Source organism: Pan paniscus, chromosome 7 (genome assembly GCF_029289425.2).
Source record: "Pan paniscus chromosome 7, NHGRI_mPanPan1-v2.0_pri, whole genome shotgun sequence".
Classification (NCBI taxonomy): domain Eukaryota; kingdom Metazoa; phylum Chordata; class Mammalia; order Primates; family Hominidae; genus Pan; species Pan paniscus.
The window spans coordinates 58,066,070-58,093,822 of NC_073256.2; the positions used below are offsets into that span (position 1 = coordinate 58,066,070).

Here is a 27,753-nt window from a genome sequence, read left to right on the forward strand (position 1 = left end):
TCTCTCTCTCTTCATGGATGATATGATTTTATACCTTGAAAACCCCGTAGTCTCTGCCCAAAGGCTCTTAGATGTAGCAAACAACTTCAGCAAAGTTTCAGGATACAAAATCAATGTAAAAAAAATAAGTAGCACTTGTATAAGCTAATAACAACCAAACTGAGGGGCAAATCAAGAACACAATCTCATTCACATTAGCCACAAAAAAAATACCTAGGAATATAGATAATCAGAGAGGTGAAAGATCTCTATAATGAGAATCACAAAACATTGCTGAAAGAAATCAGGTGACAGAAACAAATGGGGAAAATATTTTATGCCCATGGTTAGGAAGGAAGGATCAATATTGTTAAAATGGGCCAGCCACAGTGGCTCATGCCTGTAATCTCAGCACTTTGGGAGGCTGAGACAGGCAGATGATCTGTTGTCAGGAGTTTGAGACCAGCCTGGCCAACATGGTGAAACCTTGTCTCTACAAAAAAAAAAAAAAAAAATTAGTCAAGAGTGGTGGCGTGCACATGTATTCCCATGTATTCCCAGTTACTGGAAAGGCTGAGGCAGGAGAATCACTTGAACCCAGGAAGCTGAGGTTGCAGTGAGCCGAGATGGCACTACTGCACTCCAGCCTGGGTGACAGAACAAGACTCCTTCTCAAAAAGAAAAAAAATTGTTAAAATGACAGTGCATCCCAAAACAATTTACAGATTCAATGCTATTCCTATCAAACAACCAACAACGTTTTTCACGCAATTAGACAAAACTATTCTAAAATTCATATGGGACCAAAAAAAGAGCCTGAATAGCCAAAGGAATTCTGAGCTAAAAGAACAAAGCTGCAATCATCACATTATCCAACTTCTAACTAGACTTTAAGGAGGTAACCAAAACAGCATGGTACTGGTAGAAAAACAGAAACATAGACCAAATGGAACAGGTTAGAACCCAGAAATAAAGCTGCACGTCTACAACCATCTTATCTTCAACAGCATCAACAATAACAAACAACTGGGAAAATAATTTCTATTCAATAAATGTGCTGGGATAACTGGCTAGTCACATGCAAAAGATTGAAGATGAACCCCTTCCTTTCACAATATACAAAAATCAAATCAAGATGTATTAAAGACTTAAAAGTAAAAGCTAAAACTATGAAAACTCCAAAATAAAACCTAAGAAATATCACTCTGAACATAGGCCGTAGCAAAGATTTTATGATGAAGATACCAAAAGCAATTGTAACAAAACCAAAAATTGACAATTGGGACCTAATTAAACTGAAAAGCTTCTGCACAGCAAAAGAAACAATCAACAGAGTAAACAGACAACCTACAGAATGGGAGAAAACATTCACAAAGTATGAATCCAGCAAATGTCTAATATCTAAAATTTACAAGAAAAAAAGAATCCTATTTAAAAATGAGCAAAGGACATGAACAAGCACATTTCAAGAGAAAACATACATGCAGCCAACAAGCATATGAAAAAATGCTCATCATCAGTAATCATTAGAGAAATACAAATCATAACCACAATGAGATACCATTCCACACCAGTTAGAATGGCTATTACTAAAAAGAAAAAGTTACAGATACTCACGAGGCTGTGGAGATAAGGGAACACTTGTGCACTGCTGATGAGAATGTAAATTAGTTCAGGCACTGTGGAAAGCAGATTGGAAATTTCTCAGAGAACATGGAACTACCATTCGACCCAGCAACTCCATTATTGGGTATATACCCAAAGGAATAAAAATCATTCCACCAGAAAAACACATGCACACATATACTTATCATAGTACTATTCACAGTAGCAAAGACATAGTATCAATCTAGATGTCCATCAGTGATGGAATGCACAATGAAAATCTGTTACATATGCACCATGGAATACTACACAGCCATAAAGAATACTGAAATTATGTTCTGTGTAGCAATATGAATGGACTTGGAGGCCATTATTCTAAGCAAAGTAATGCAGAAATAGTAACTCAAATACCACATGTTCTCACTGATAAGTGGGAGGTAAACATCGAGTACACATAGACACAAAGAAGGGAACAATAGACACTGGGCCTACTTGAGAATGTAGGGTGGGTGTAGGGTGGGGACCTATTGGGTACAATGCTCATTACCTGGGTGACACATTGATCTGTACATTAAACCCCTGTGACATGCAATTTACCTATGTATCAAACCAGCACTTCTACCCCTCTAAACCTAAAATAAAAATTGGAAATGAATAAAGTTAATAAAACCAGAAACCCTAAAACAAGACCTATTTGACTCCTCCAAAGACTCACTTTATCTGTAAGTATACACATAGACTGAAAGTAAATGGATGAAAAGTATATATTTAATACAAATAAAAACCAAAATAAATTAGTATTGTGGGATCTGGCCAGCAGCCCGCAATGCAACGAGGCTCTCTCTTTGTTCCCAGGTGGATCAGCAGGTTGAGAAATAATAGACACACACAAGCTAGTGAAAGCTGGGTCCAGGGGGGTCACCGCCTTCTGGTCCCACGGTGCCAACAATGCATTTGATATACCAGCATTTATTATTAAGTTTAGTAAGGGCGGGGGTAGGTTAGTGAGGGATTTAGGGTCATTTGATTATGACGTGAGATGGTCACATGGGGATGAACTAATTCTTTAACATAACATCTGTATGCATAAGTACAGTATACAGAGATAAGAATTTACAATATAGTGTGTGCATCAGTAATTTCTAACAGAGCCTTAAAACAGAAACACAGTCTTTCCATAACCTGTGATTAGCAAGATATTAATCAGCAGTAACAGTTGCAGCAAAAGCTGGTTACAAACAATCCATAGAAACACGACATGAAGCTAGACAACCAGTTAGACCAGAAATTCTCAGAAGGGAGTATGCCTTAACCCTAAAGAGGCCTAGAAGAGCCGTGGCAAGATGAGGGCGTTTATAGCCCTATCTTATCCATATGGACAGGTGCCCCCCATGCGTCCGTTTACAGACTCCCACAAGGGTCGCATTCCATTCCCAGAGCTATGAACATCTGCTTTTCTGGGATAGGAATCTTGGTGATGTGAAACCTCCCTGACTGCACGTTCATTCATAGGCTCTCTGCAGGGGGAAGCACATCACGCGCTGTTGGCTCATTCTGGCAGTCCAACTTGGCATTGTCTTTGCACAATCCTGCATACAACTTTGTGTTTACAATAATCAGGAGCATTTCATCTTTTATCGAGCAATAGTTTCAGGGGGTCTCCCTACAAATTAGGAGTAGCTATACTTAGATAAAAATATTCTCCAAGGAAAAAAGTATAAAAAAAGACTGACAAGGGCATTATATAATGACAAAGTGGTCGATACAAGAAAAGGATAAAACAGTCACAAATATCTTTGCACCCAATATTGTAGCACCTAAATAGATAAAGCAAACATTAATAGATCTAAAGGAAAAGATAGACACATATACAATAATAGGGGATTTCAACACCTCACTTTCAGTATAGGAGGAAACATGCAGGTATAAAATCAACAAAGAAATACCACGTTTTAACTCTACTCAAGATAAAAGTGACCGAATGGACATTTACAGGAGATCTGATCCAACAACTTCAGAATTCACATGTTTTTCAACTGCATATGGAGCATTCTCCAGGATAAGTCATATTCTGTGACACAAAACAAGTCTTAACAAAGTTTTTAAAAATTGAAATTGTATTGAATAGTTTTTCTAACTATAATGGGATAAAACTAGAAATCAATTATAAGAGAAACATTGGAAACTGTACAAATACACGGAAATTAAAAGCAACATGCTCCACATAAAAAAATCAGTATCATTTCTATATGCCAATAGTAACCTATCTGATAAAGAATTCAAGGAAACAATCCCATTTATAATACCTACAAAAATGAAATAACTATTAGTAAGTTTTTATAAGGAGGTTGAAGATCTCCACAATGAAAACTATAAAACATGGATGAAAGAAATTGAAATAGACACAGTAAATGGAAAGATATTTAATGTTCATGAACTGGAATAAATATTGTTAAAATGTTCATATTACTTAAAGAGACTTACAGATTCAATGCAATTTCTGTCAAAATTCTAATACCAGTCTTTACAGAAATAGAAAAAAGTCAATCCTAAAATGTATATGCAACAAGAGAACACCCCAAATATCTAAAGCAATCCTGAGCAAAAAGAGGAAAATATACTATAAAGCTATAGTAACTGAAACAGCATGGTATTGGCATTAACACACACACATAGACCATTGAAACAATATAGGGAGCCCAGAAACAGAACTATGCATTTACAGCCATCCTTTTTTATTTTTTATTTTTTGACAATGGTGCCAAGAACTCACAACAGAGAAAGGACAGTCTCTTCAATATATGGTGCTGGGAAAACTGAATATTCACACACGAAAGAGTGAAAGTAAATTCCTATCTCTGAACTTATACAAAAAGATCAAAATGTATTAAAGATTTAAGCTTAAAACTAAAACCCCAGACCATGAAATTATTAGATGAAAAGCCTAAATGAAACACTATATGACATAGGTCTGAGCAAGGATTTTTTTTAGAGAGGACCTCAAAAGCGCATGCAACAAAAGCAAAAAAAAAAAAAAAAAAACCAAAAAAATCACAAAACAAAACAAAGAAAAAAGGTAAAAAAAACCAACAACCAACCAACCAAACAAAAACACTACAACAAACTAAAAAGCTTTTGCTTGCAAATGGGCAAGATATTTGAACAGGTAAACATACTTTCTCAAAAGAACACATACAAGTAGCCAACTGTTATATTAAAAATATAACAATTTATATATTATATATATAATATATATTATATAACAATTTATATATTAAAATATATATAACATATATATTTATATATTGTTATATATAAAAAATATAACTCTATATTAAAAAAGAAATGAAATCCTATCAGTGGCAACAGCATAGATGAACTGATTAACTGGAGGCCTTTATCTTAAATGAGACAAGTCAGACACAGAAAGATAAACACTGAATGTAGTTACTTATAAATGGGATATAAATACTGTGCACACAGAGATGTAGAGTGTGGAATGATAGACAATAGAGATTTGAATGGGTGAGGAGGTGAGAGGGGTAGACAGTGAGAGAGTGTTTAATGGATACAATATGCATTATTTGGGTGATGGATACCCTAAAAGCTCTGAGTTCACCACTACACAATCTATGCATAGAACAAAATTATGTACATTTATATGCCAAAAAGACAAGCTACAGACCTGGAAAATGTGACAATGGACTGATATCTAGACTATATAAATAACTCAAAAGCCAACATTTAAAAAATACAATTAAAGAATAGCCAAAACATTAAGAGGCATTTCACTGAAAAGGACATAGACATGGCAAAAACAAAATGAAACAAAATAAAATTACATTAAAATATTTACATCATCACTACCCATTAGAAAAATGCAAATTAAGAACATCATCAGATACTATTACATACTTAATAGAGCAGCTGGGTTTTTTAAATGTGACATGAACACACGCATGACAAAATCACACACACACACGCACACACACACACACACATACACTGTACCCATGTCAATGTCCTGGTTTTGATAAGTTTATGACCACTGGGGAAAACTGGATGAATGACACATGAGTTCTCTGATCTTTGGCATTTTCTAGTGTTTCAATTTTTTTTATTTTTAAGTATAAAATATGGAAAATAAAAATAATCTATAATATAATAATAATTTTGGAAGTTAATTTTATTGCAGGTAACATCCAATAATATTGTGAATATTATTTTAATTTATTTAAATGCTCAGATACTAAAGATATTTATTTTTGTTTTGAGACTAACAAGAATATAAAGTCACAATAGTAATGACATGGAATCAACCTAAATGCCCATCAGTAATACACTGGATAAAGAAAATATGGTACATATACACCATGGAATACTATGCAGCCATACAAAATAATGAGATCATGTAATTGCAGGGATATGGATGGAGCTGGAAGCTGTTATCCTCATCAAACTAAAGCAGGAACAGAAAACCAAACACTGAATGTTCTTTCATAAGTGGGAGCTAAATGATGAGAACACATGGACACATGTGGGGAAACAACACACACTGGGGTCTGTCAGAGGGTGGAGGATGAGAAGAGGAAGAGGATCAGGAAGAAAAGCTAATGGATGCTGGCCTTAATACTTGGGTGATGGGATGATCTGAGCAGCAAACCACCATGGCACATGTTTACCTATGTAACAGACCTGCACGTCCTGTACATGTACCCCTGAACTTAAAATAAAAGTAGGAGATTTTTAAAAAGTGTATATATACATATATATTTAATTTCCAACTTTTATTTTTAACTACTTCTACTTAAAAGTTGTTGACAAAACTGGTTGTTTTTCTAAAAACAAGTACATCAGCACACAAGGCAAAATTATATTCTCATTGATTAAAAATAGCATAAGTAAAATTATATGTAATATATTATGTATATTATATACATAATTTTACATATATAATATACATAATACATATAATATATATAATGGCCTCTAGAAAGATTCCATTGAAAATGTTCAACGATTTTAAATGTATTAACCATAAAATGCAATTTTGAAAAAATCATAGGCAATGTAATGAAAATATTAAGATGATATTGAAAAATATATTGCTCTAAAATATCAGAAATATAGCATTAGAAGGAGAGACACCTAAGAAAATAAAGCACATGAGAATCTATCAAGAGCAATTATTTTACTTATGCAATTTTTAATCATTGAGAATTTGTCTTGTGTGCTGTTATATTTGTTTAGAAAAACATCTAGTTTTGTCAATAACTTGTAAGTAGTTTTAGTTATATCAAAATAATACAATCAAACTTATTAATTTTTCATGTCATGTCTTATTTAATGCTATTTACAATCATGCTTGTCATATTTTACAGATACATAACTGAGGTTACAATAAGTTACATAACTTAATAGAAGGCACAGAGATAAAAGATTTAGAGGAATCATACACAACACACACTGATGTTTGTAAACCTCTAAGACTTTCTAGTTTTCCAGGTTACCAGTCTGTATATATTTATATATATACTTTTTCATTTCAATTGCTTTTTGGTATGAGGGGACAGTTACATGGATGAATTGTATAGTGGTGATGTCTGAGATTTACTCCACCCATCACTTGAGTAGTGTTCATTGTACCCAATATGTGGCTTTTAATCCCTCACTCCCCCTCTCACCTTCCCCATTTCTGAATCTCCAGTTTCCATGATACCACTCTGTATGTCTTTGCATACCACTTAAAAGTGAGAACATATAGTATCTGTTTTTCCATTCCTGAGTTACTTCACTTAGAATAATGGCCTCCTCCATTCAAGTTGCTGAGAAAGACATTATTTCATTCTTTTTTATGGCTGAGTAGCATTCCATGGTGTATACATTATCCACTCACTGATTGATGTTCACTTAGGTTGGTTCCATATCTTTGAAATAATGAATTGTGCTGGAGTAAACATATGTGTGCAGCATTCTTTTTGATATAATAATTTCTTTTTTGGGGGATAATCAACAGTGGGTTTGGTAGATCTCCTTTTACTTCTTTGAGAAATCCCCATACTGCTTTTCCATAGTAGTTGTACTAATTTAGATTCCCACCAGCAGTATGTACATATACTTCTGAGCTTGAAATAAGTTCACCACATGCACACATTTTTTTTTTTTAGTTTTTTAATAATGACCATTCTGGCTGGGATAAAGTGGTATCTCATTATAATTTTTTTGTTTGTTTTTTGTTTTTGTTTTTGTTTTGAGACGGAGTCTCGCTCTGTCGCCCAGGCTGGAGTGCAGTGGGGTGATCTCGGCTCACTGCAAGCTTCGCCTCCTGGGTTCACGCCACTCCCTTGCCTCAGCCTCCCGAGTAGCTGGGACTACAGACACCTGCCACCATGCCCAGCTATTTTTTTGTATTTTTAGTAGAGAAGCGGTTTCACAGTGTTAGCCAGGATGGTGTCGATCTCCTGACCTCGTGATCCACCTGCCTCGGCCTCCCAAAGTGCTGGGATTATCATTATAGTTTTAATTTGCATTTCCGTGTTGATTAGTGACGTTTAGCATTTTTCATGTTTGTTGGCCATTTGTATATCTTCTTTTGAGAAAGGCCTATTTGTGTAATTTGCCTACTTTATGGTGGGATTATTTGTTTTTATCTTGCTGATTTGTTTGAGTTCCTCGTATATTTTGGATATTAGTCCTTTGTCAGATGCATGGTTTACAAATATTTTCTCCCCTTCTTTAGGTTGTTTGTTCTGATGATTATTTCTTTTTCTGTGCAGAAGCTTTTTAGTTTAATGATGTCCCATTTATTTATCTTTGTTGCATTTGCTTTTGGGGTCTTAGTCATAATTTCTTTGCCTAGGACAATGTCCAGAAGAGTTTTTCCTAAGCTTTCTTCTAGAATTTTTATGGTTTCAGGTGTTAAATTTAAGTCTTTGATCCATCTTGAGTTGATTTTTGTATATGGTGAGAAAGATAGGGATGCAGTTTCCTTCTTCCACATGTGGCTATCCACTGTTCCCAGCGTCATTCATTAAATAGGGGGTCCTTCCCCCAGTTTATGTTTTTGTGTGCTTTGCTGAAGATCAGTTGGTGGTATTTGGCTTTATTTCTGGGTTCTCTAGTATATTCCATTGGTCTATGTATCTACTTTTATACCAGTACAATGCTATTTTGGTTACTAAAGCTTTGTAGTGTGGTTTGAAGTCAGGTCATGTAGCATCTCCAGATATGTTATTTTGCTTAAGAATGCTGATATGTTTCTGTATCCTCCCAAATCTCATGTGAAATTGTAATCCCCAGTGTTGGAGGTGGGGCCTCATGGAAGGTGATTAGATCACGGAGGTGGTTTCTCATGGCTTAACACCATCCTCCTAGTGCTGTTCTCGTGGTAGAGTTCTCAGGAGATCTGGTTGTTTAAAAGTGTGTAGCACCTCCCCTGCTCTCTCTTTCTCCTGCTCCGTCCGTGTAAGACATGCCTGCTTTTCCTTTGCCTTCCACCATGATTGAAAGTTTTCTGAGGTTTCCCAGAAGCTGTCATGCTTCCTGTATAGCCTGTGGAACCGTAAGCCAATTAAACCTCTTCTTTATAAATCACCCAGTCTCAGGTATTCTTTTTTAGCAGTGCAAGAATGGACTAATAAAATTGCTTTGGCTATTCAGGCTCTTCTTTGGTTCCATGTGAATTTTAGGATTACTTTTTTCTAATTCTGTGAAAACTGATCTTGGTATTTTGATAGGAATTGCTTGAATATGTAGATTGCTTTTGGCAGTATGGTAATTTTCACAATGTTGATTCTTCCATCCATGAGCATGGGATGAATTTCCAGTTGTTTCTGCTATCTAGGATTTAGTGTTCTGTAGTTTTTCTTGTAAAGAGCTTTCACCTCCTTGGGTAGGTATATTCTTAATTATTTTATTTTATTTTTGCAGCTGTTGTAAAAGGGATTGAGATCTCGATTTGATTCTCAGCTTGGTCATTGTTGGTGTACAGCCATGCTACTTGTAACCTGAGACTTTACATAATTCACTGGTCAAATGTAGGAGTCTTCTAGAGGAGCCTTTTAGGGTTTTTTAGGTATATGATTATAACATTGGTAGACAGAGTTAGCTTGACTTTCTATTTTCCAATTTGGATTTCCTTTATTTATGTCTTTTGCCTGATTGCTCTGGCTAGGACTTCCAGCACTATGTTGAATAGAAGTAGTGAGAGTATCCATCTTTGTCTTTTTCCAGTTCTTGGGGAATGCTTTCAGCTTTTTACCCATTCAGTATGATGCTCTCTGTGGGTTTGTCATATATGGCTTTTATTATTTTGAGGTATGTTCCTTCTATGCCTAGTTTGTCGAATTTTTTTATTATAAAGAGATGCTGGATTTTATTGCTTTTTTCAGCATCTGTAGAGATTATTATTTTCAATTTTTTATGTGGTGAATCACATTTATGGACATGCATGTATTGATCCATCCCTCCTGCATCCCTGAGGTGAAACCTTCTGATCATGGGTAAATTATCTTTTTGATGTGTTATTGGATTCTATTTGCTAGTATTTTGTTGAGGATTTTTGCATCTGTGCTCTCAATACTTTGCAATAGTTTCAGTAGGATTGGTATCAATTGTTGTTTGAAAGTCTGGTAGAATTTGGTTGTGAATTCCTGTGGCCTTGGGTTTTCTTTGGCAGTTTTTTAAAATTACTGACTCAATCTCACTGATGGGTATTGGTCTAGTCAGGATTTCTATTTCATCTGGATTCAAGCTAGTAGGGTTGTGTGTTTCCAAGAATTTATCCATTTCTTCCAGATTTTCTAGTTTGTGTACATAGAAGTGTTCATAGTAGTCTTGGATGATCTTTTATATTTCTGTGATGTCAGGTGTAATATTTTCATTTTTATTTCTAAAACTTCTTTTAATCTTGTCTCTTCTTGGCTAATGGAACTAATGGTCTATTAGCTTTGTTAATCTTTTCAAAGAACCAAGTTTTCATTTCATTGATCATTTTAATATTTTTGTTTCAATTTCATTTAAACCTGCTCTGATCTTTGTTGTTTCTTTCCTTCTGCTAGCTTTGGGTTTGGTTTGTTCTTATTTCTCTAGTTCGTTGAGCTTGAGATTAAATTGTCAATTTGTGGTCTTTCAGTCTTTTTGATGTAGGCATTTGGTGCTATAAACTTTCCTCTCAGGGCTGCATTTGCTGTATCCCAGAGGTTTTGATAATTTGTATTACTATTATCATTCATTTTGAAGAATTTTTAAATTTTCATCTTGAGTTTATTGTTAACCCCAAAATCATTCAGGATCAGATTGTTTAAAATTCTTGTATTTCTATAGTTTTGAGGGTTCCTTTTGGAGTTGATTTTTAGTTTTACTGCACTGTGTCTGAGAAGGTACTTGATATAATTTTGATTTTTAAAAAATTTATTGAGACATTTTGTGGCCTATCATATTATCTGTCTTGAAGAATGTTCTATGTGCTGATGAGAAGAATATAGTTCTTGGGTAGAATAGTTTGTAAATATGTGTTAGGTCCATTTGTTCTAGAGTACGGTTTAAGTCCTATGTTTCTTTGTTGACTTTCTGCCTTGAAATCTGTCTAGTGCTGTCAGGGGAGTGTTGAAGTCATCCACTATTATTGTGTTGCTGTCTATCTCTTTTCATAGGACTAGTAGTCATTGTTTTATGAATGTGGGAGCACCAAAGTTAGATGCATATATATATGCATATATATTTAGGATTATAATATCTTCTTGTTGGATTGATCCTTTTGTTCTCACACTGCTGATAAAGACATACCCGAGACTGGGTAATTTGTAAAGTAAAAAGGTTTAATGGATTCACAGCTCCACATGGCTGGGGAGACCTCACAATCATGGCAGAAGATGAAGGAAGAGCAAAGGGACATCTTACATGTCAGCAGGCAAGAGAGCTTGGGCAAGGGAACTCCCGCAGAAGATCTCATGAGACTTATTCACTTCAATGAGAACAGTATGGGGGAAACTGCCCCCATGATTCAATTATCTCCACCTGACCCCACCTTTGACAGATGGGGATTATTACCATATTTGGGTGGGGACACAGTCAAACCATATCAACCTCCTTTTGTCTTTTAAAACTGTTTTTGCTTAAAAGTCTATTTTATCTAAGAATAGCACCTCCTGCTTGCCTTTAGTTTCTATTTGTCTGGAATGTCTTTTCCACCCCTTTGCCTTGAATCTATAAGAATCTTTACATGTTAGGTGAGTCTCTAGAAGACAGCAGATGTTTGGTTTGTGATTTTTTTTTAATCCATTCTGCAAATCTATGTCTTCTAAGTAATGTATTTAGACCATTTACATTCAACATTAATATTGAGATGTGAGATACTGTCCCAGTCATGCTGATTGTCACGAAGATACTTTGTATTCTTCATTGTGTTATTGTTTTATAGGTCCTATGCATTGTATGCTTTCAAGAGGTCCTATTCTGGTGTATATTGACATTTTGTTTTAAGATGTACAGCTCCTTTTAGCATTTCTTCTAGGGCTGATCTAGTAGTAACAAATTCCCTTAGCATTTGGTTGTCTGAAAAAGACTTTACTTATCCTTCATTTATAAAACTTAGTTTTGCTGGCTACGAAATTCTTGGCAGAGTTATTCTTTATAAAGAGACTAAAGATGAATGTCAACACTTCTTGTTTGCAAGGTTTCTGCTGAGAAAGTTAAACTTTTTAGTCATTAAATATCAATTTTAATAATTATATAATTTTGATTATTTTAGTGCCCCCTTTTCTCACTCAACATTATTTCAGTTTGAGCAATAAGTTGTATGGTCATGCAATAGTATGATCACAAAAAACACACCAATAATGAAAGTTTAAAAGACCAAACTCACATATTTTAGAATATTGAAAAAAAATGAGAGTCCCCTTTTTTACAAAATTGCAGTATACATGTATACACAAAGAGAGGATATATAGATGGATAGATAAATAAACATGTATGTCTTGATAGATGATAGACTGATAGATTTAGATGATGAATTGATAGACTGATAGATCAATAGATAGATAGATAAACAACAATAGATATATGAAATGAGGCATACTTTACTTTCCCATGGAAATATAAACCAACCTATTTAAACAGAGACTCTATACAGTAAGTTTGGCTTATTTGTTTGCTTGTTTACTTATTTTAACTCAGACTATTCTATTGCAGATTCAACACCCTCTTTACTCTTGTATTTTGTGGCCAGTAAATATGCTTAGATCAAAGAAGAAATTTCTCTGAAGTTTGTATATGTGAGAAGGCACTTCAGCTTGTTAGAAATAAAGCTCATGTAAAATTATCAATAAAGTGTTAAATGAGGATGTAATAATTGATGATTTATAGGTGATAATCATATGAGCACACAGGGAAGAACAGAATGTAAAATATCAGAAAAAATTCAATAGGTCCAGAGCATAGGCTTTGTGTGTCATTTGATATAAAGCAATAATTATTGATTGTGCTAAGATAATAACCTATAAATCATCAATTATTAACAGACAAATCACAATATTTACCTGAATTTCAGTGTAGACTATGAGTTCTCAAATATTTCCTATATCTTTATGAATGGACAATTTTCAGTATGCCACAGTTAGTGTTGCTATAGTCCTTCATAAGACAGTCAGTGAAAAATGTTCAAAGTATAGAGTTGTCAGCAGATGAAGACAGCAGAAGGTGTATTTTTATGTTTATGTTTTTTTTTTTCTCATTCAGCATTAACAGAGACTAGACCCTTACATTACTCTAGCAGGTTCATTGTAAATATTTTAAGCTTGGAATATGTTTTGAAGTAAAATTTTCTACATCGGAATTAATTTTTATACTTAATTCCTCATGAAAATCTTATATGCAATTTTTTCGCTGTCTTTACATGTCCTCTTTTTCTCTTAAATTCAATACATGTTAACATTTTATAAATCCCTGTTGTTGTTGTTTTCCAGATAAAAAATCTTTCAAAACTATTACCCCAATATCTGGAAATATACATTATAGTGGAAAAAGCTTTGGTAAGTATGCTTTCAAGAGGTCTTTCAAGAAGGAACTAAGTATGCTTTCAAGAAAGAACTTTCCTTCTTGCCTTCCTGTCTTCTTCCTTTTCTCTCTTCCTCCTTCTTTCCCTTCCTCCATTGTCTCCTTATTTTCTCCCCCTCCTCTCTTTTCCTCCCCTCCCCTCTGTCTTCCCTTTCCTTCCTCTACCCCTCCTTCACTCACTCCCTTTGTTTTCCTCCCTCCCTCCCTTCCTTCCTTGCTTCCTTCCTTCCTCTTTCTTTCACTCTTTCTTTCTTTTTATAACTTAGTGAAAGTTTTGTTTTAATTTTAAAGACATAATACAATTTTCTTAATATTTTAAAATAAAAGATATTTTATTTTAGGGGTGTTAGATAAATCAACATTTGTGACCTTTTACAACCAATTATGAGTAACAGCCCAAACTAGCCTAGAATGCCCTACACTATCTGCTTCCTCCACTCCAGCTCAGTCAGTATCTCTTTGACTTCAACTCCTAATGGGCCATCCTTTCTCTTAATCTGCTCCATCCTTTCTGGTCACATTGTTTTATTGAATACATATTTTTACCATCTTATAAAGCATATTCACTTGATATTTTCTCTTTTGCAAAGTTTTCAGCTAATTCAGTTTGTTGCCTTAATGTCATTTTAAAACCTTTATTGCTAACAAAAATTTCACTTCAATAATAGTAGTGTTTATACTTTTTGTTTATTATTCTTAAAATATGTTTCAGCATAGTTTTTGAATAAATACACTTCTGGTTTTAAATGTATATTTATTTTTAAAATTAGTACTATTATATATTTACTAAATGCAAAACACAGACTAATCACTGGAAATTCTACTTTCAAGAATTCATATTTTAATGGAAAAGACAGATATGCAACCAAATAATTATGATGCACTACGTACATTATGTATGTGTATATATAAGTTATATATATACTTATATATCTATATATATACTCACAAAGTAACAGGATAGAATTGAGAAAGATGTAGGAATTGTTAAGGAAAGCCTTCATAGAATAGATTTTTAGATGAATGACTAGCATTTAGCAGATAAATATAATACAATCAGGTAGATCCAAAAGTGTAAATTGTAGATTATATATTCTATAGCCTCTAGGTTATTTTGTTAATATAATGTCTTTAAGATTTATTCACATTGTTGCCCATAACAGTAGTTTATTTCTTGTATACTAACGTGAAGAATACCACAATTTGGTGCTATTATGAATAAAATTGTTATCACCAATCTTGCTCATGTCTTTTGGTAGACATAATTTCTTTTGGTATCTGCCTAGGAGTGAAATTGTTATATCATGGGATTGGTATGTTACCTTTAGACAATATTGGTAAACAGTTGAAAAGTTATTATAGTAATTTCGTATTCTATCAGCATTGTATGAAAGGTCCAGGAATTCTGTATCATTACAAACAGTTACAATTTATAAACTTTTAAAAATCTTAGCCATTTTAGTGGATATATAGTGATATCATATGGTGGTTTTTAGGTGCATTTAACACATGATTGAGTTTGAGCATATTTTCATACCATTGTTTACTGTTTGGATTTTTTGAAGAGTAAATATATAAGTTTTTACCCGTTTTAATAGATTCCTTACTATTTTGTGGGGATTCCTTATATATTCCAAATATGAGGACTTTTTCAGATAGCTGTATTAAGGCTATTTTCTCCCAGTCTGTGGCTTAATTTTACACTCATTTAATGATGTCTTTTGATAGACATGCATTCTGAACCACAGTTAATTTAAGTCCAATTTATGTTTTCTTAATTTCCTTTTGTTTTTAAGAAATATTTTCTTATTCCAAGGACATAATTTTACTTTCTTTCATATCATTTTATATATTTTTCTTTACCTTTTAAAATAAGTTTTATGGTATATTTTTAATTGAGAAATGTGTACGCTGTGAGGCAGGGTTCTCTTTTTTCCATACAGACATCCATTTGCTCCATCTCCACTTACGGAAAATGTCTCTTACTCCATTCAGTTGTGTTAGCAATTTTTAAAAATTATATAGTAGAATTGTGTGTGGCCTATTCCTTAGGTTGCTGTTCACTTCCATTGCCCTATTTCTGTTTTATTGAATCAATAATTCACTGTGTTCATTACTGTAGCTTTATTGTTATATAATTTATTTGGTTTTGTCCTTTTTCTAATCTTAATTATTCCTTTGACTATTCTGGGCCCCTTTTATTTAAACCCATTTTAGAATCACCCTCTAAAATTTTCCAAAAATACTGTAATTTTGATTTTGGAATTACAGCTCACTTTGGAAAGAATTGTGATCTTAACAATATTGAGTCATCCAATCTCTGAATAAGGAGAACCCCCTCACATACGTCTTTACATTTTTTGTTAATTCCTTTCATTAGTGTTCTATAGTGTTCTTGAACATCTTTGTTAGTTTTATTGTTATGCATTTGATGATTTTGTGATGCCCTAGTAAATGGTATTCTTAATTTAACATTTAAGTATTTTTGCCCTGGTTTATGAAAACATAGTTGACACACAATTTATCTTATATCCTGTTATTTTTTGCATAATTTACTTGTTAATTCTTGTGTTTCATTTTTTGTAGATTTTTTAATATTCTATGTACACAATCATATTATTTATTAATTTTTTTTTAATTTCAAATTTTAATTTTTTATTTTTTTCTTTTTCAATTTTTACTCCTTTTTGCATTTATGTATACATGTATTTAGTAATTTACCTATTTATTTTACTTTTATTTCATTTTATTGTTTTATTGTCCTTGCTGGACTCTGCAGTACAATGTTAAATAGACTGATGTGTATATTCCTAAATTTTCCCCTAAGTTACAGATTAACCATTTTCGCTAAGTTTCATGTTAGCTCTTAGTTTTTGGTAGGTGATCTTTATAATATTGGGAAGGCTCCCTTATATTCCCTGCTTTCCAATATTTTTGTCATGGATAGCTGTTTTTCATCACATTTTTTTTCTGCTCTTACAGAGATAATCAATGGATATAGAGAACCATACTTGTGTTTCTAAAATACACCCTACTTATCACATTTTAATCAATTTTTACAAATAACTGGATCTTTTATTTAATATTTTGTTTTTGATTTTAGGGTTTATGTTCATGAAATAATGGTATGCTATATTCCTTTCTTATAATGATTTTTCTCCTTGTTATCAAGATTATCCTAGCCTCATCAAATAAGTTAGTGAGTTTTCTTCTTCTTATAGTCTCTTCGAGAATTTAGATATTATGAGTATGACCCCTTCCACATATAGTTGGAAGAATTTACTCTGAAACCCTGTAGACCTTAAGTTTTCTTTGAGGAAATATTTTAAAGTACACATTAAATTTCTTTACATATGATATACATAGGGAAGTTGAGATTTTCTTTAAACTTGTTTTACTTTCTACAAGTTAGATTGCTATGGTTTGAATGTGTCCCCTTCATAATTCATGTATTGAAACATAATGGCCAATGTTATGACTTTAAGGCATGAGGCAATTCTGTCATGAAAGCTTCTTCCCTCATGTATGGGATTAAGTCTCTTATAAAAGAGACTTCATGCAGCATTCTGTAGCTTGCCTTTCTGCTTTCCTCCCCACGAGGACATAGCAAAAAGGTCCTCACCAGACCTGTTTGTGGTGCCTTGATGTGAGACTTCTCAGCCTCTAGGACTATGAACAATAAATTTGTGTTCTTTACAAACTACCCAATCTGTCATATTCTGTCATAGCAGCACAAATGGACCAAGACAGAAATTGGTATCAGGAGTGGGTGTTGCCATTGCAAATGCCTAAAAATGTGGAAATAGTTTTGGTACCTGGCAATGGGTTGAAGCAGGAGCTGTTTTGAAGTAAATAATGGAAAAAGCTTGTATTACTGCAAATGGAGAATGAAGGGTGATTCTGATGAGAGCTCATAAGAGGAGAAGTAGGGAAGTTGTGAATCTTTTTAGAGATTAGTGGTTATGAACAGTTTTTAGAAATTAACTTAAGTGGTCATGAACAGAATGCTGGTAGATATATGGACAGTAAAGGCTGTTCTTATGAGAGCTCAGATGGAAGTGAGGTCCAAGGTATTGGAAACTGGGAGAAAGGCCACTCTTGTTATAAAGTGGCCAATCACTTGGCTGAATTATGCCCATGCCGTAGAACTTTATGGAAGTCAGAACTTAAGAATGATGAACTCAGGTATTTGGCAAAAGAAATCTCTAAGCAGCAAGGTGTTCAGGATGCTGCATGGCTTTTCCTACTTATTTATGGTAAAATTTGAGACAAGATAAATGGTTTAAATATGGATTTATAATTAAAATGGAAGAAGAATGTAAAGATTTGAAAAACTCTCAGCCTTGCCCTGTAAAAAAAAAAGGTGGAGGATGGGGGGTTGGGGGAAGTATGTATGGGAGAGAATAGCAAGAGTGTGTCAAGTGACCTTTAAAGAAAATTTGTGTGGATAGAGGAAGTCAGCTGCTATTTATCAACACAAGAGGAGAATAACCCCAAAGACATTTTGGAGATCTTCAAGGCTGCCTTCCCATTACAAGCCCAGAGTGCTGGGGATTTGTAAGCAAGACAGGTTAAAGAGAGAAGCCAGAATGCTTATAGGACCTTGAGACTTGCACACCAGGGCCACCTCAGGTCTAAGATCCTTGCATCACAGCCAGGCACTTCTCTGCTGCCCTGGCTTTAGCTCAGCTGGGCCCAGGTACATCTCAGACTATGGTTTCAAAGGGTGCAGACTGTGAACCTTGGCTGTGTCCACCTGGTGCTAACTCTCCAGGCTCACAGAGTGCAAGAGCTGTGGTGGCATGGCTACTTCCACCTATAAGTCAAAGGATGCCTCAGAGAGACCACACTAAGGCAATGCCCAGCAGAGACATAGGTGCTGGGCCACCCACAACACCCCAGAACTATAGAGCCACCAGGAAGGAACACCTGGGAAAGCTGCATGCATGCATTTTCGATGTGTGAGAGCTGAAACATGGGCTGCACACAGCAAAGCTATTAGGGTGGTGCCTCTGAAAGCCTTTGGGGCTCAAATCCCACCCCAGTGTGTCTCATGGGTGGGTCATGGAGTCAAAGAGGATCACTTGCAGGCCTTAAGATTTAATATTGTTTGCTCTGTTGGGTTTTGCATTGGCGTGGGACCTGCTATTCCCTTCTTGACTCTTTCTTCTTTCTGAAATGGGAATGTCTGTTCTATGTCTGTCCCACCATTGTATCTTGGAGACATATAACTTGTTCAATTTCATAGACTCACAGCTGGAAATGAATTTGCCCCAGAATAAATCTTGCCTTGAGTCTTACTCATATAATGTTTAGGTGAGATTTTGAAATTAGACTTTAAAGTTGAAGATAGAACAAGTTAGGATTTTTTAGGACTATTTGGATGGGATGAAGGTATTTTGTACGTGAGAATGACATGAATTTTGGGAAACTAGGGGTGGAATGTTAGGGTTTGAATATGTTCCTTCCAAAATTCAGGTATTAAAACTTAATGGCCAATGTGATGGTATTAAGGAATGGGACCATTTAGAAGTGATTAGTGCACAAGAACTTCTTCCCTTACAGATGAGATTAAGGCCCTTATAAAAGCACTGTGTAGCTTGCTCTTCTGCCTTCTGCCATTTGAGGATACAGCAAGAAGGCCCTCACCAGACCAGATGCTAGCAACTTGTTCTTGGACTTCTCCACTTCCAGAAATGTGAGGAAATAGATTTCTCTTTTTTATAATACCCAGTCTGTGTTATTCTTTCGTAGCAGGGCAAATGGACTAAGGCATAGGTTTTCAAGTAGATTTTTAAAATGATCTAAATTATCAAATTTCTTAGAATGAATTTGTAACACATTCTTTTATCTTTTAAAAATTGGTATATTTGTAGTATCAGCATTTCTAATGTTCACTAATGATATTGGTGAGATATCCCTCTTTGCTCTTTAGCTGCATTTTATTATTTTAAACTTATTATTTTGAAAGAACTTTAGACTTACATGAAAGTTAAGAAACAGTAAAGATTCTTTTCACAACTTCTCCTAAGTTAACTTCTTATATAATCATAATATAGTAATCAAAACATAAAAGTTAATGTTTCTACATTATTAACAACTATTATAAAATTTTTGACATTTTTCCCACAAGTGTCTTTTTCCTAATTCAGTCCTCAATTATAAGATCCTACATTCCATTGAGTTGACGTGTTTCTTTTTTCTACTCCAATCTGTGGCATTACTATGATCTTTGTCTTTCATGTACCTTGGCACGATTGGAGAATACGTGCCAGTTATTTTCTAGAAATGTTTCTCAGTTTGGACTTGCCTGAGTTTCCTCGTGGTTACATTGAGAATCCGTTTTATGTTTGACAAGAATATCCAAAAAAGACCTTTTCTTGTTAAGCTGTTGTTAAAGCAGTGTTGGTTTCATAAAACTAATTACAATGTCTGTCCTTTTCCTACATTCTGAATGATTTTTGTACACATGCCTTTACTTATTCTTTACTTATTATTTAAATATCTGTAACCATTAAGTTTTTTTTTTTTTTTTTTGAGAGAGAGAGAGAGAGACAGGGCCTCACTCTCTCATGCAGCCTGGAGTGCAGTGACAAAATCATAGCTCACCGCAATCTCGAACTTCTGGCCTCAACCAGCTCTTCTGCCTCATCCTTCCAAGTAGCTGGGACTACAGGCATGCACCACAATGCCTGGATAATTTTAAAAAATTTTTTAAAGAGATGAAGTCTCACCATGTTGTCCACGCCTCAGTCTCCCAAAGTGTTGGAGTTATAGGCGTGAGCCACTGCACCTGTCCAACAATTAACCCTTATATTTCTTTATTAACCTGATATTTTAATGGGAAAGTTGAAAATTACAGAATCCACTTTAATAGTTATATGATTATATATTCTTTGAACTTTATCTTTGGCCATTTTGGCAAATGCCATTTTAAATAATATTTTCAAATGTATTAAAATGTAATAAGTTATTGACATCAGTACTTTCATACTTTATTATCATCCTTTGATATTATAATCCTCTTTCATTCCTGATGTTGGCAATTTATATCTTCTCTATAACCTTTTATTCTTTTTAAAAGTATATATGTTTAAGATGTATACATCATAATGTTTTTATATACATAGTGTTACATTTTTATGGTAAAAGTACCTAAAATCTACTCTTTTAGCTAATTTTCAGTATATAAAACAATATTGTTAATTGTAGTTCTCACTTTGTACGTTAGGTCTCTAGACTTACTTATTCTACATAACCCAAACTTTGTATCCTATGAATGCCGTTTCCACATTTCTCCCCACACTCAGCCCTCTGCCCCTTGACAACCACCTTTTCACTTTGTTTCCATGTATTTGAATATATTTGTTTTGTTTTGTTTAGATACCACAAATAAGTGAGATCATGTAGTATTTTCTTTTCTGTATCTGGCTTATTTCACTTAGCTTAATGTCCTCGAGATTCATCCATGTTTTCACAAATGACAGGACAACCATTTTCAAGGCTTAATAATATTTCTGCATGTGTGTGTATTATATATATATATGTATATACATAATATATAATCCATAAAATCTTAAGTCTCATATAAAATAGCGTAGAATTTGCTCAAATCTACACACATTCTCCTATGTACTTTAAAACAGCTCTAGATTACTTATAATATCTAATACAATGCCTAAATATCATTTCATTCACATGGATTCAAAATAATACTTTCATGAAAAATAAAATTTCTTTTTCAGTATGATTATATGGGATCTGAAATGATGGCTGTAACACAAAAAATTGTCCAGGTTATTGGGCTTGTCAACACTGTAAGTTTTACTTTTTCACATTTCCATTTTCATGAAAGTTTCTTTAATATAATTTGGGTTCTATCTTGGCCAATGAATAACTTAAATACTTTTTATTAGTTTAATACTCAAAATACTGGAACATGTTGTTTATTTTTTAATGTACCTTATAATGTAATAACTTGTTTCTTTAAAAATGTACAATACATCTTATTTTTAGATGTTTACCCAGTTCAAATTGACTGTTATACTGTCTTCCTTGGAATTGTGGTCAAATGAAAACCAGATTTCCACCAGTGGGGATGCTGATGATATATTACAAAGATTTTTGGCATGGAAACGGGACTATCTCATCCTACGGCCCCATGACATAGCATACTTACTTGTGTAAGCACAATGTTCTACATTAATAAAGATATCTGCATAATTATTTTACATTGGTAATTTAGTGAATTTACTGTATTCTTCAGTTTTTGTAAGCCCCTTTGAAAGTGTTTAAAAATTAGTAGCCTTTGTCATAGAGGTGCTAGTGTACTTAAAAATATAATAAAAGTAACAATAATCAGTTTTGTATTAGAATAGTTTGGAGTGTAAGTATTATTTCAAAAACCTGCATTTCATGAACTTCTGTGATATTGACTTTACTACAGAAAACATATAATCCTTAGTTTGTGAATGATGTAAAAACGGAGACTATTCAGTTAAAATTATTCATGATAAATTAATACATTTCATGTCTACTTTTTACTAGGAGGGATTTGGTTTTTTTTTAATATTTAATATTTAAAAATGCTTATCTTTAGGACTAGTAAGATTGCTTCTTCCACAAATTAAAAATTATTTTCTCTTTAACTTTTGATAACCAAACTAAGTTGAATTTGAGCTAATAAAATTATATCCATTTTAGGAGATATACAAGGAAATTACATTGGTATTAAAGTGAATTGATTAAAGTCAATGATTTTAGTATTTTGTATAGTTTATTAGATATTACCTAGTTTGAAGCTTTATATATTTGCAAAGTCATTTTTAAAATTTTATGTGAAGAAGGTTTTATTTAATACATAAGCTTACAAATTGTTTTGCATAACTACGTTAATAAAAAATTATAATAATGTAGTTACAGGAAACATCCTAAATATGTGGGAGCAACATTTCCTGGCACCGTATGCAATAAAAGCTATGATGCAGGTATTGCTATGGTATGTAATTTTTATTCTTCTTTACATCACTATTTTTAGGCCTTATATTATATTTTGTAAGTATTAATTTAAGTAGTTAAATAGTGTAAAACCATTTGATCTTTTTCTGTATATGTATATTCATTATTATTTTATTGGGACAAAATTAATAGAATCTCAGAAAGTTTATTTATTTATAAAGTTCAAACACAAAGAATATTATGTGAACAAACCTTAGTGTAATCACTCACCAACTGGTCATAATGGACACGAACATTTGCTTTAGATTTTTAAATAAACAAAGCATTAGAGCAATGTTAAAGCCTCCTGCACATTTCCTCCAAGTTCAATAAATAGCAAAAATCATGAATTTGTGCTTGCAATTTTACGCATACTTTATGCTATTTTAATAAATATATGAATGCATAAATAATATATATTGTTTTTAGATATTGAAAATTTGTATATTGATAAAACTGTTTCCTGCAAAATTTACAACTCTTAAATCATCTTTCTCAATTAGAAAATTTCTTCTTTGTAACCATATAACTCCATGTTAATTTCTTTTCAAAGAAAAGTTTTGTTGAAGTACAAAATATAGTATATAGATAAAATTCCACAAGTCAAAGTTTATAGCACAATTAATTTTTATCGAGTTTATGCATAGGTATAAACACCACAAAGATCAAAAAATAGAATATTATCAATACTTCAGAAGGTACTTGTGAATCATGCGTCCTCCCACCTATTACCCATACCAAAGGAAAGCACTATCCAATTGCCTTTGTTTAATTTTACTTCTTTTTGAAGTTTATGTAAGCAGAACACAGTGTGTATTCTTCCCTGCTCTATTTTGCTCAATATTATGTCTATAGCAATCATTTATGTTCTTATGAGTAGGAATAGTTTGTTCATTCTTTTACCATGTATTTCTTAAAAATACGCCCATGAAGTTTCCTGACTCTTCAAATGTGAGTATTATCTATTGACTTCCTATTATTGAAGTTAGAATGTAACATCTTAATAGTTCAGCATATCCATATTTCGACTGCTTCATTCCCCCTCTATAATTATATACCTCATTTGAATTGTGTCTTATTCCCTAATGAGCCAAGTAATGAACTAAGATTAAATTGCCTTGATCGTGTGCCTTTTTTTCTTCCTAAATTTAATAATTGCATTATATTGATTTGCACAACTATTTAATAAAATTATACATTGTTTCTAGTTTTCTCCTTGTTTCAGAAATTCGTCTTTCCTTTCTTGGAGACATTCTGGATAAATTGTCTGTTTTACCAATCTATATTACACTTGATGCATAGACAGGGTTGGAGAATTTTCAATCTGGTTTCCTTTGTATTATGTGTATCCCTCTTTCATATTTTGCTCATTTTGGTAGAAATGAGCTCCTATAATTTACTGACAAAGAAAAATGGGAAGTAAATTGTGTGAAAGTTATATGATAGACAAAATTTTAATTTTTTTTAATTCCAACTTTTAAATTCAAGGGTACATGTACAGGATGTGCAGGTTTGTTACCTAGTTAAAAGTGTGCCATGCTGTTTAGCTGCACATATCATTCCATCACATAGATATTAAGCCCAGCATCCTTTAGCTATTCTTCCTGATCCTCTCCCACCTCCCACTCCTCCAACCTCCAACAGGCTCCAGTGTGTGTTGTTCCCCCATGTGTCCATGTGTTCTCATCATTCAGCTCCCACTTATAAGTGAGAATATGTGGTATTTGACTTTTTGTTCCTGCATTAGTTTGCTGAGGATAATGGCTTCCAGCTCCATTGATGTCCCTGCAAAGGACATAATCTCATTCCTTTTATGGCTGCATAGTATTGCATGATGTATATGTACCATATTTTCCTTATCCAGTCTATCTTGATGGCCATTTAGGTTGATTCAATGTCTTTGCTGTTGTGACTAGTGCTGCAATAAATAAATGTGTGCATGTGTCTTTATTACAGAATGATTTATATTCCTTTGGGTATATAGTTAGTAATGGGATTCATGAGTCAAATGGTATTTCTGCCTCTAAGTCTTTGAGGAATTGCCACACTGTGTTCCACAATGGTTGAACTAATTTACACTCCCATGAACAGTGTAAAAGCATTCCTTTTTCTTTATAACCTTGCCAGCATCTGTTTTTTTTGACTTTTTAATAATAGCAATTCTGACTGATGTAAGGTGCTATCTCATTGTGGTTTCGATTTACATTTCTCTAATGACCAGTGATGTTGAGCTTTTTTTCATATTTTTGGCCACATTTTTTTTTTATGAGAAGTGTCTGTTCTTGTCCTTTGTCCACTTTGTAATGTTTTTTTTTTTTCTTGTTAATTTGTTTTTGTTCCATGTAGATGCTGGATAGTAGACCTTTGTCAGATGGGTAGATTGCAAAAATTTTCTCCCATTCTGTAGGTTGTCTGTTTACTCTGTTGATCATTTCTTTTGCTGTGCAAAAGTTCTTTAGTTTAATTAGTCAATTTTTGGTTTTGTTGCAATTGCTTTTGGCATCTTTTTCATGAAATCATTGCCCATGTCTATGTCCCGAATGGTACTGCATAGCTTGTCTTCCAGGGTTTTTCATTTTGGGGTTTTACATTTAAGTCTTTAATCCATCTTAAGTTTTGTATATGGTGTAAGGAAGGGGTCCAGTTTCATTCTTCTGCTTATGGCTAGCCAGTTCTCCCAGCACCATTTATTAAATAGGCAATCCTTTCCCCATTGCTTGTTTTTGTTCGATCAGACAGTTGTATGTGTGTGGTCTTATTTCTGTGTTCTCTATTTTGTTCTATTGGTTTGTGTGTCTGTTCTTGTACCAATACCATGCTGTTTTGGTTACTGTAGCTTTGTTATATAGTTTGTTGTACAGATTATTTCAACATCCAGGTATTAAGCCTAGTACCCATTAGTTATTCTTTCTGATCCCCTCCCTCCTCCTACCCTCCATCCTCTGATAGGCTTCAGTGTGTGTTGTTCCATGTGTCTAGGTGTCCATGTGTTCTAGGCGTCCATATGTTCTCATCATTCTAGGTGTCCATGTGTTCTCATCATTTAGCTCCCACTTATAAGTGAGAACATGTGGTATTTGGTTTTCTGTTCCTGTGTTAGTTTGCTAAGGATAGTGACCTCTAGCTCCATCCATGTCCCTGCAAAGGACATAATCTCATTCTTTTTTATGGCCGCATAGTATTTAGAATGATTTATATTCCTTTGGGTATATACCCAGTAATGAAATTTCTGGGTCTAATAGTATTTCTGTCTTTGGATCTTTGAGGACACACCATGCTGTTTTCCACAATGGCTGAACTAATTTACACTCCCACCTGCAGTGTATAAGTGTTCCTCTTTCTCCACAACCTCTCCAGCATCTGTTATTTTTTGACTTTTTAGTAATAGCCACTCTTACTAGTGTGAGATGGTATCTCACTGTGATTTTGATTTGCATTTCTCTAATGATCAGTGATGTTGAGCTTTTTCTCATATGATTGTTGGCCACATGTATTTCTTCTTTTGAAAAATGCCTGTTCGTGTCCTTTGCCCAATTTTTATGGAGTTGTTAGTTTTTGTCTTCTAGTAAATTTCCTTAAGTTCCCTACAGATGCTAGATATTAAACCTTTGTCAGATGCATAGTTGGCAAAATTTTTCTCCCATTCTGTAGATAGTTTACTCTATTGAGAGTTTCCTATGCTGTGCAGAAGCTTTTTAGTTTAATTAGATCCCATTTGTCAATTTTTGGTTTTGTTGCAATTGCTGTGGCATCTTCATAATGAAATCTCTGCCCCTGCCTATGTCCTGAATGGTACCGCCTAGCTTGTCTTCCAGGGATTTTATAGTTTTGAGTTTTACATTTAAGTCTTTAATCCATCTTGAGTTAACTTTTGTGGATGGTATAAGGAAGGGGCCCTGTTTCATTCTTCTGCTTGTGGCTAGTTATCTCAGCATCATTTATTAAATAGAGAATTCTTTCCCCTTTGCTTGTTTTTGTTAGGTTTGTTGAAGGTCAGATAGTTGTAGGCCTGTGGTATTATTTCTGGGATCTCTATTCTGTTCCATTAGTCTAGGTGTCTGTTTTTCTATCAGTACCATGCTGTTTTGGTTACTGTAGCCCTATAGTATAGTTTGAAGTCAGGTAGCAACCATGATGTCTCCAGCTTTGTTTTTTTGTTGTTTTCATTTTTTGTTTGTTTTTTGCTTACAATTGCCTTTCTAGTCAGTCTCTTTTGTGGTTCCATATGAATTTTAAGATACTTTTCTCTAGCTCTGTGAAGAATGTAAATGGTAGTTTAATAGCAATAGTACTGAATCTATAAACTGCTTTGGGCAGCATGACCATTTTAACAATATTGATTCTTTCTGTCCATGAGCATGGGATGTTTTTCCACTTGTTTTTATCATCTCTGATTTCTTTGAACAGTGGTTTGTGATGCTCCTTGTAGAGATCTTTCACCTCCCTAGTTAGCTGCATCCTAGGTATTTTATTCTTTTTGTGACAATTGTGAATGTGAGTCCCTTTATGACTTGGCTCTTGGCTTGATTATTGTTGGTGTATAGGAATACTAGTGATTTTTGCATATGATTTTGTATTCTAAGACTTTGCTGAAATTGTTTATCAGTTTAAGACGTATTTGGGATGAGATCGTGGGGTTTCTAGAGATAGTATCATGTTATGTGCAAACACAGATAGTTTGACTTCTTTGGATGCCTTCTTTCTCTTGCCTGATTGCCTTGCTAGAACTTTTAATAGTATGTTGAATAGAAGTGGTGAGAGAGGGCATCCTTATCTAGAGCCACTTTTAAGGAGATTTTCCTCCTGTTTACTCTTTTGCACTGTTCTGATGACAACTTTGCTGTAATTCTTACCTTTTCCTCATTATGTAATGTATCTTCCCCATTCCTGGGCACTTTTAAGATATATTACTTTGGGTTATGATATATTAGGGGGTCTGTATTAGATTTCCAGGGCTGCCATAACAAAATACCGCAAACTGAGCACTTGATCAACAGAAATGTATTGCTTCACAGTTCTGGATAAAATAGAGTTCTGAAATCAAAATGAACAGAGTGGTTCCTCTTGAGGGCTGAGAAAGACAATCTTTTCTCTGCCTTTGCCCTAGCTTCTGGTGGT

The 27,753-nt window shown here is 33.8% G+C and overlaps 1 protein-coding gene across 1 annotated transcript in view; it reads left to right on the forward strand.

Annotated features, from left to right (window-relative positions):
• The window catches only part of LOC103786903 (disintegrin and metalloproteinase domain-containing protein 18), a 153,533-nt gene that overhangs the window by 31,388 nt on the left and 94,392 nt on the right, over window positions 1–27,753 (forward strand). The window contains exons 7-10 of the mRNA XM_034965981.3: window positions 13,548–13,613; window positions 21,384–21,455; window positions 21,655–21,821; window positions 22,555–22,636. Coding sequence (XP_034821872.2) covers window positions 13,548–13,613; window positions 21,384–21,455; window positions 21,655–21,821; window positions 22,555–22,636 — 387 coding nt within the window. The remainder of the gene's footprint in view (window positions 1–13,547; window positions 13,614–21,383; window positions 21,456–21,654; window positions 21,822–22,554; window positions 22,637–27,753) is intronic.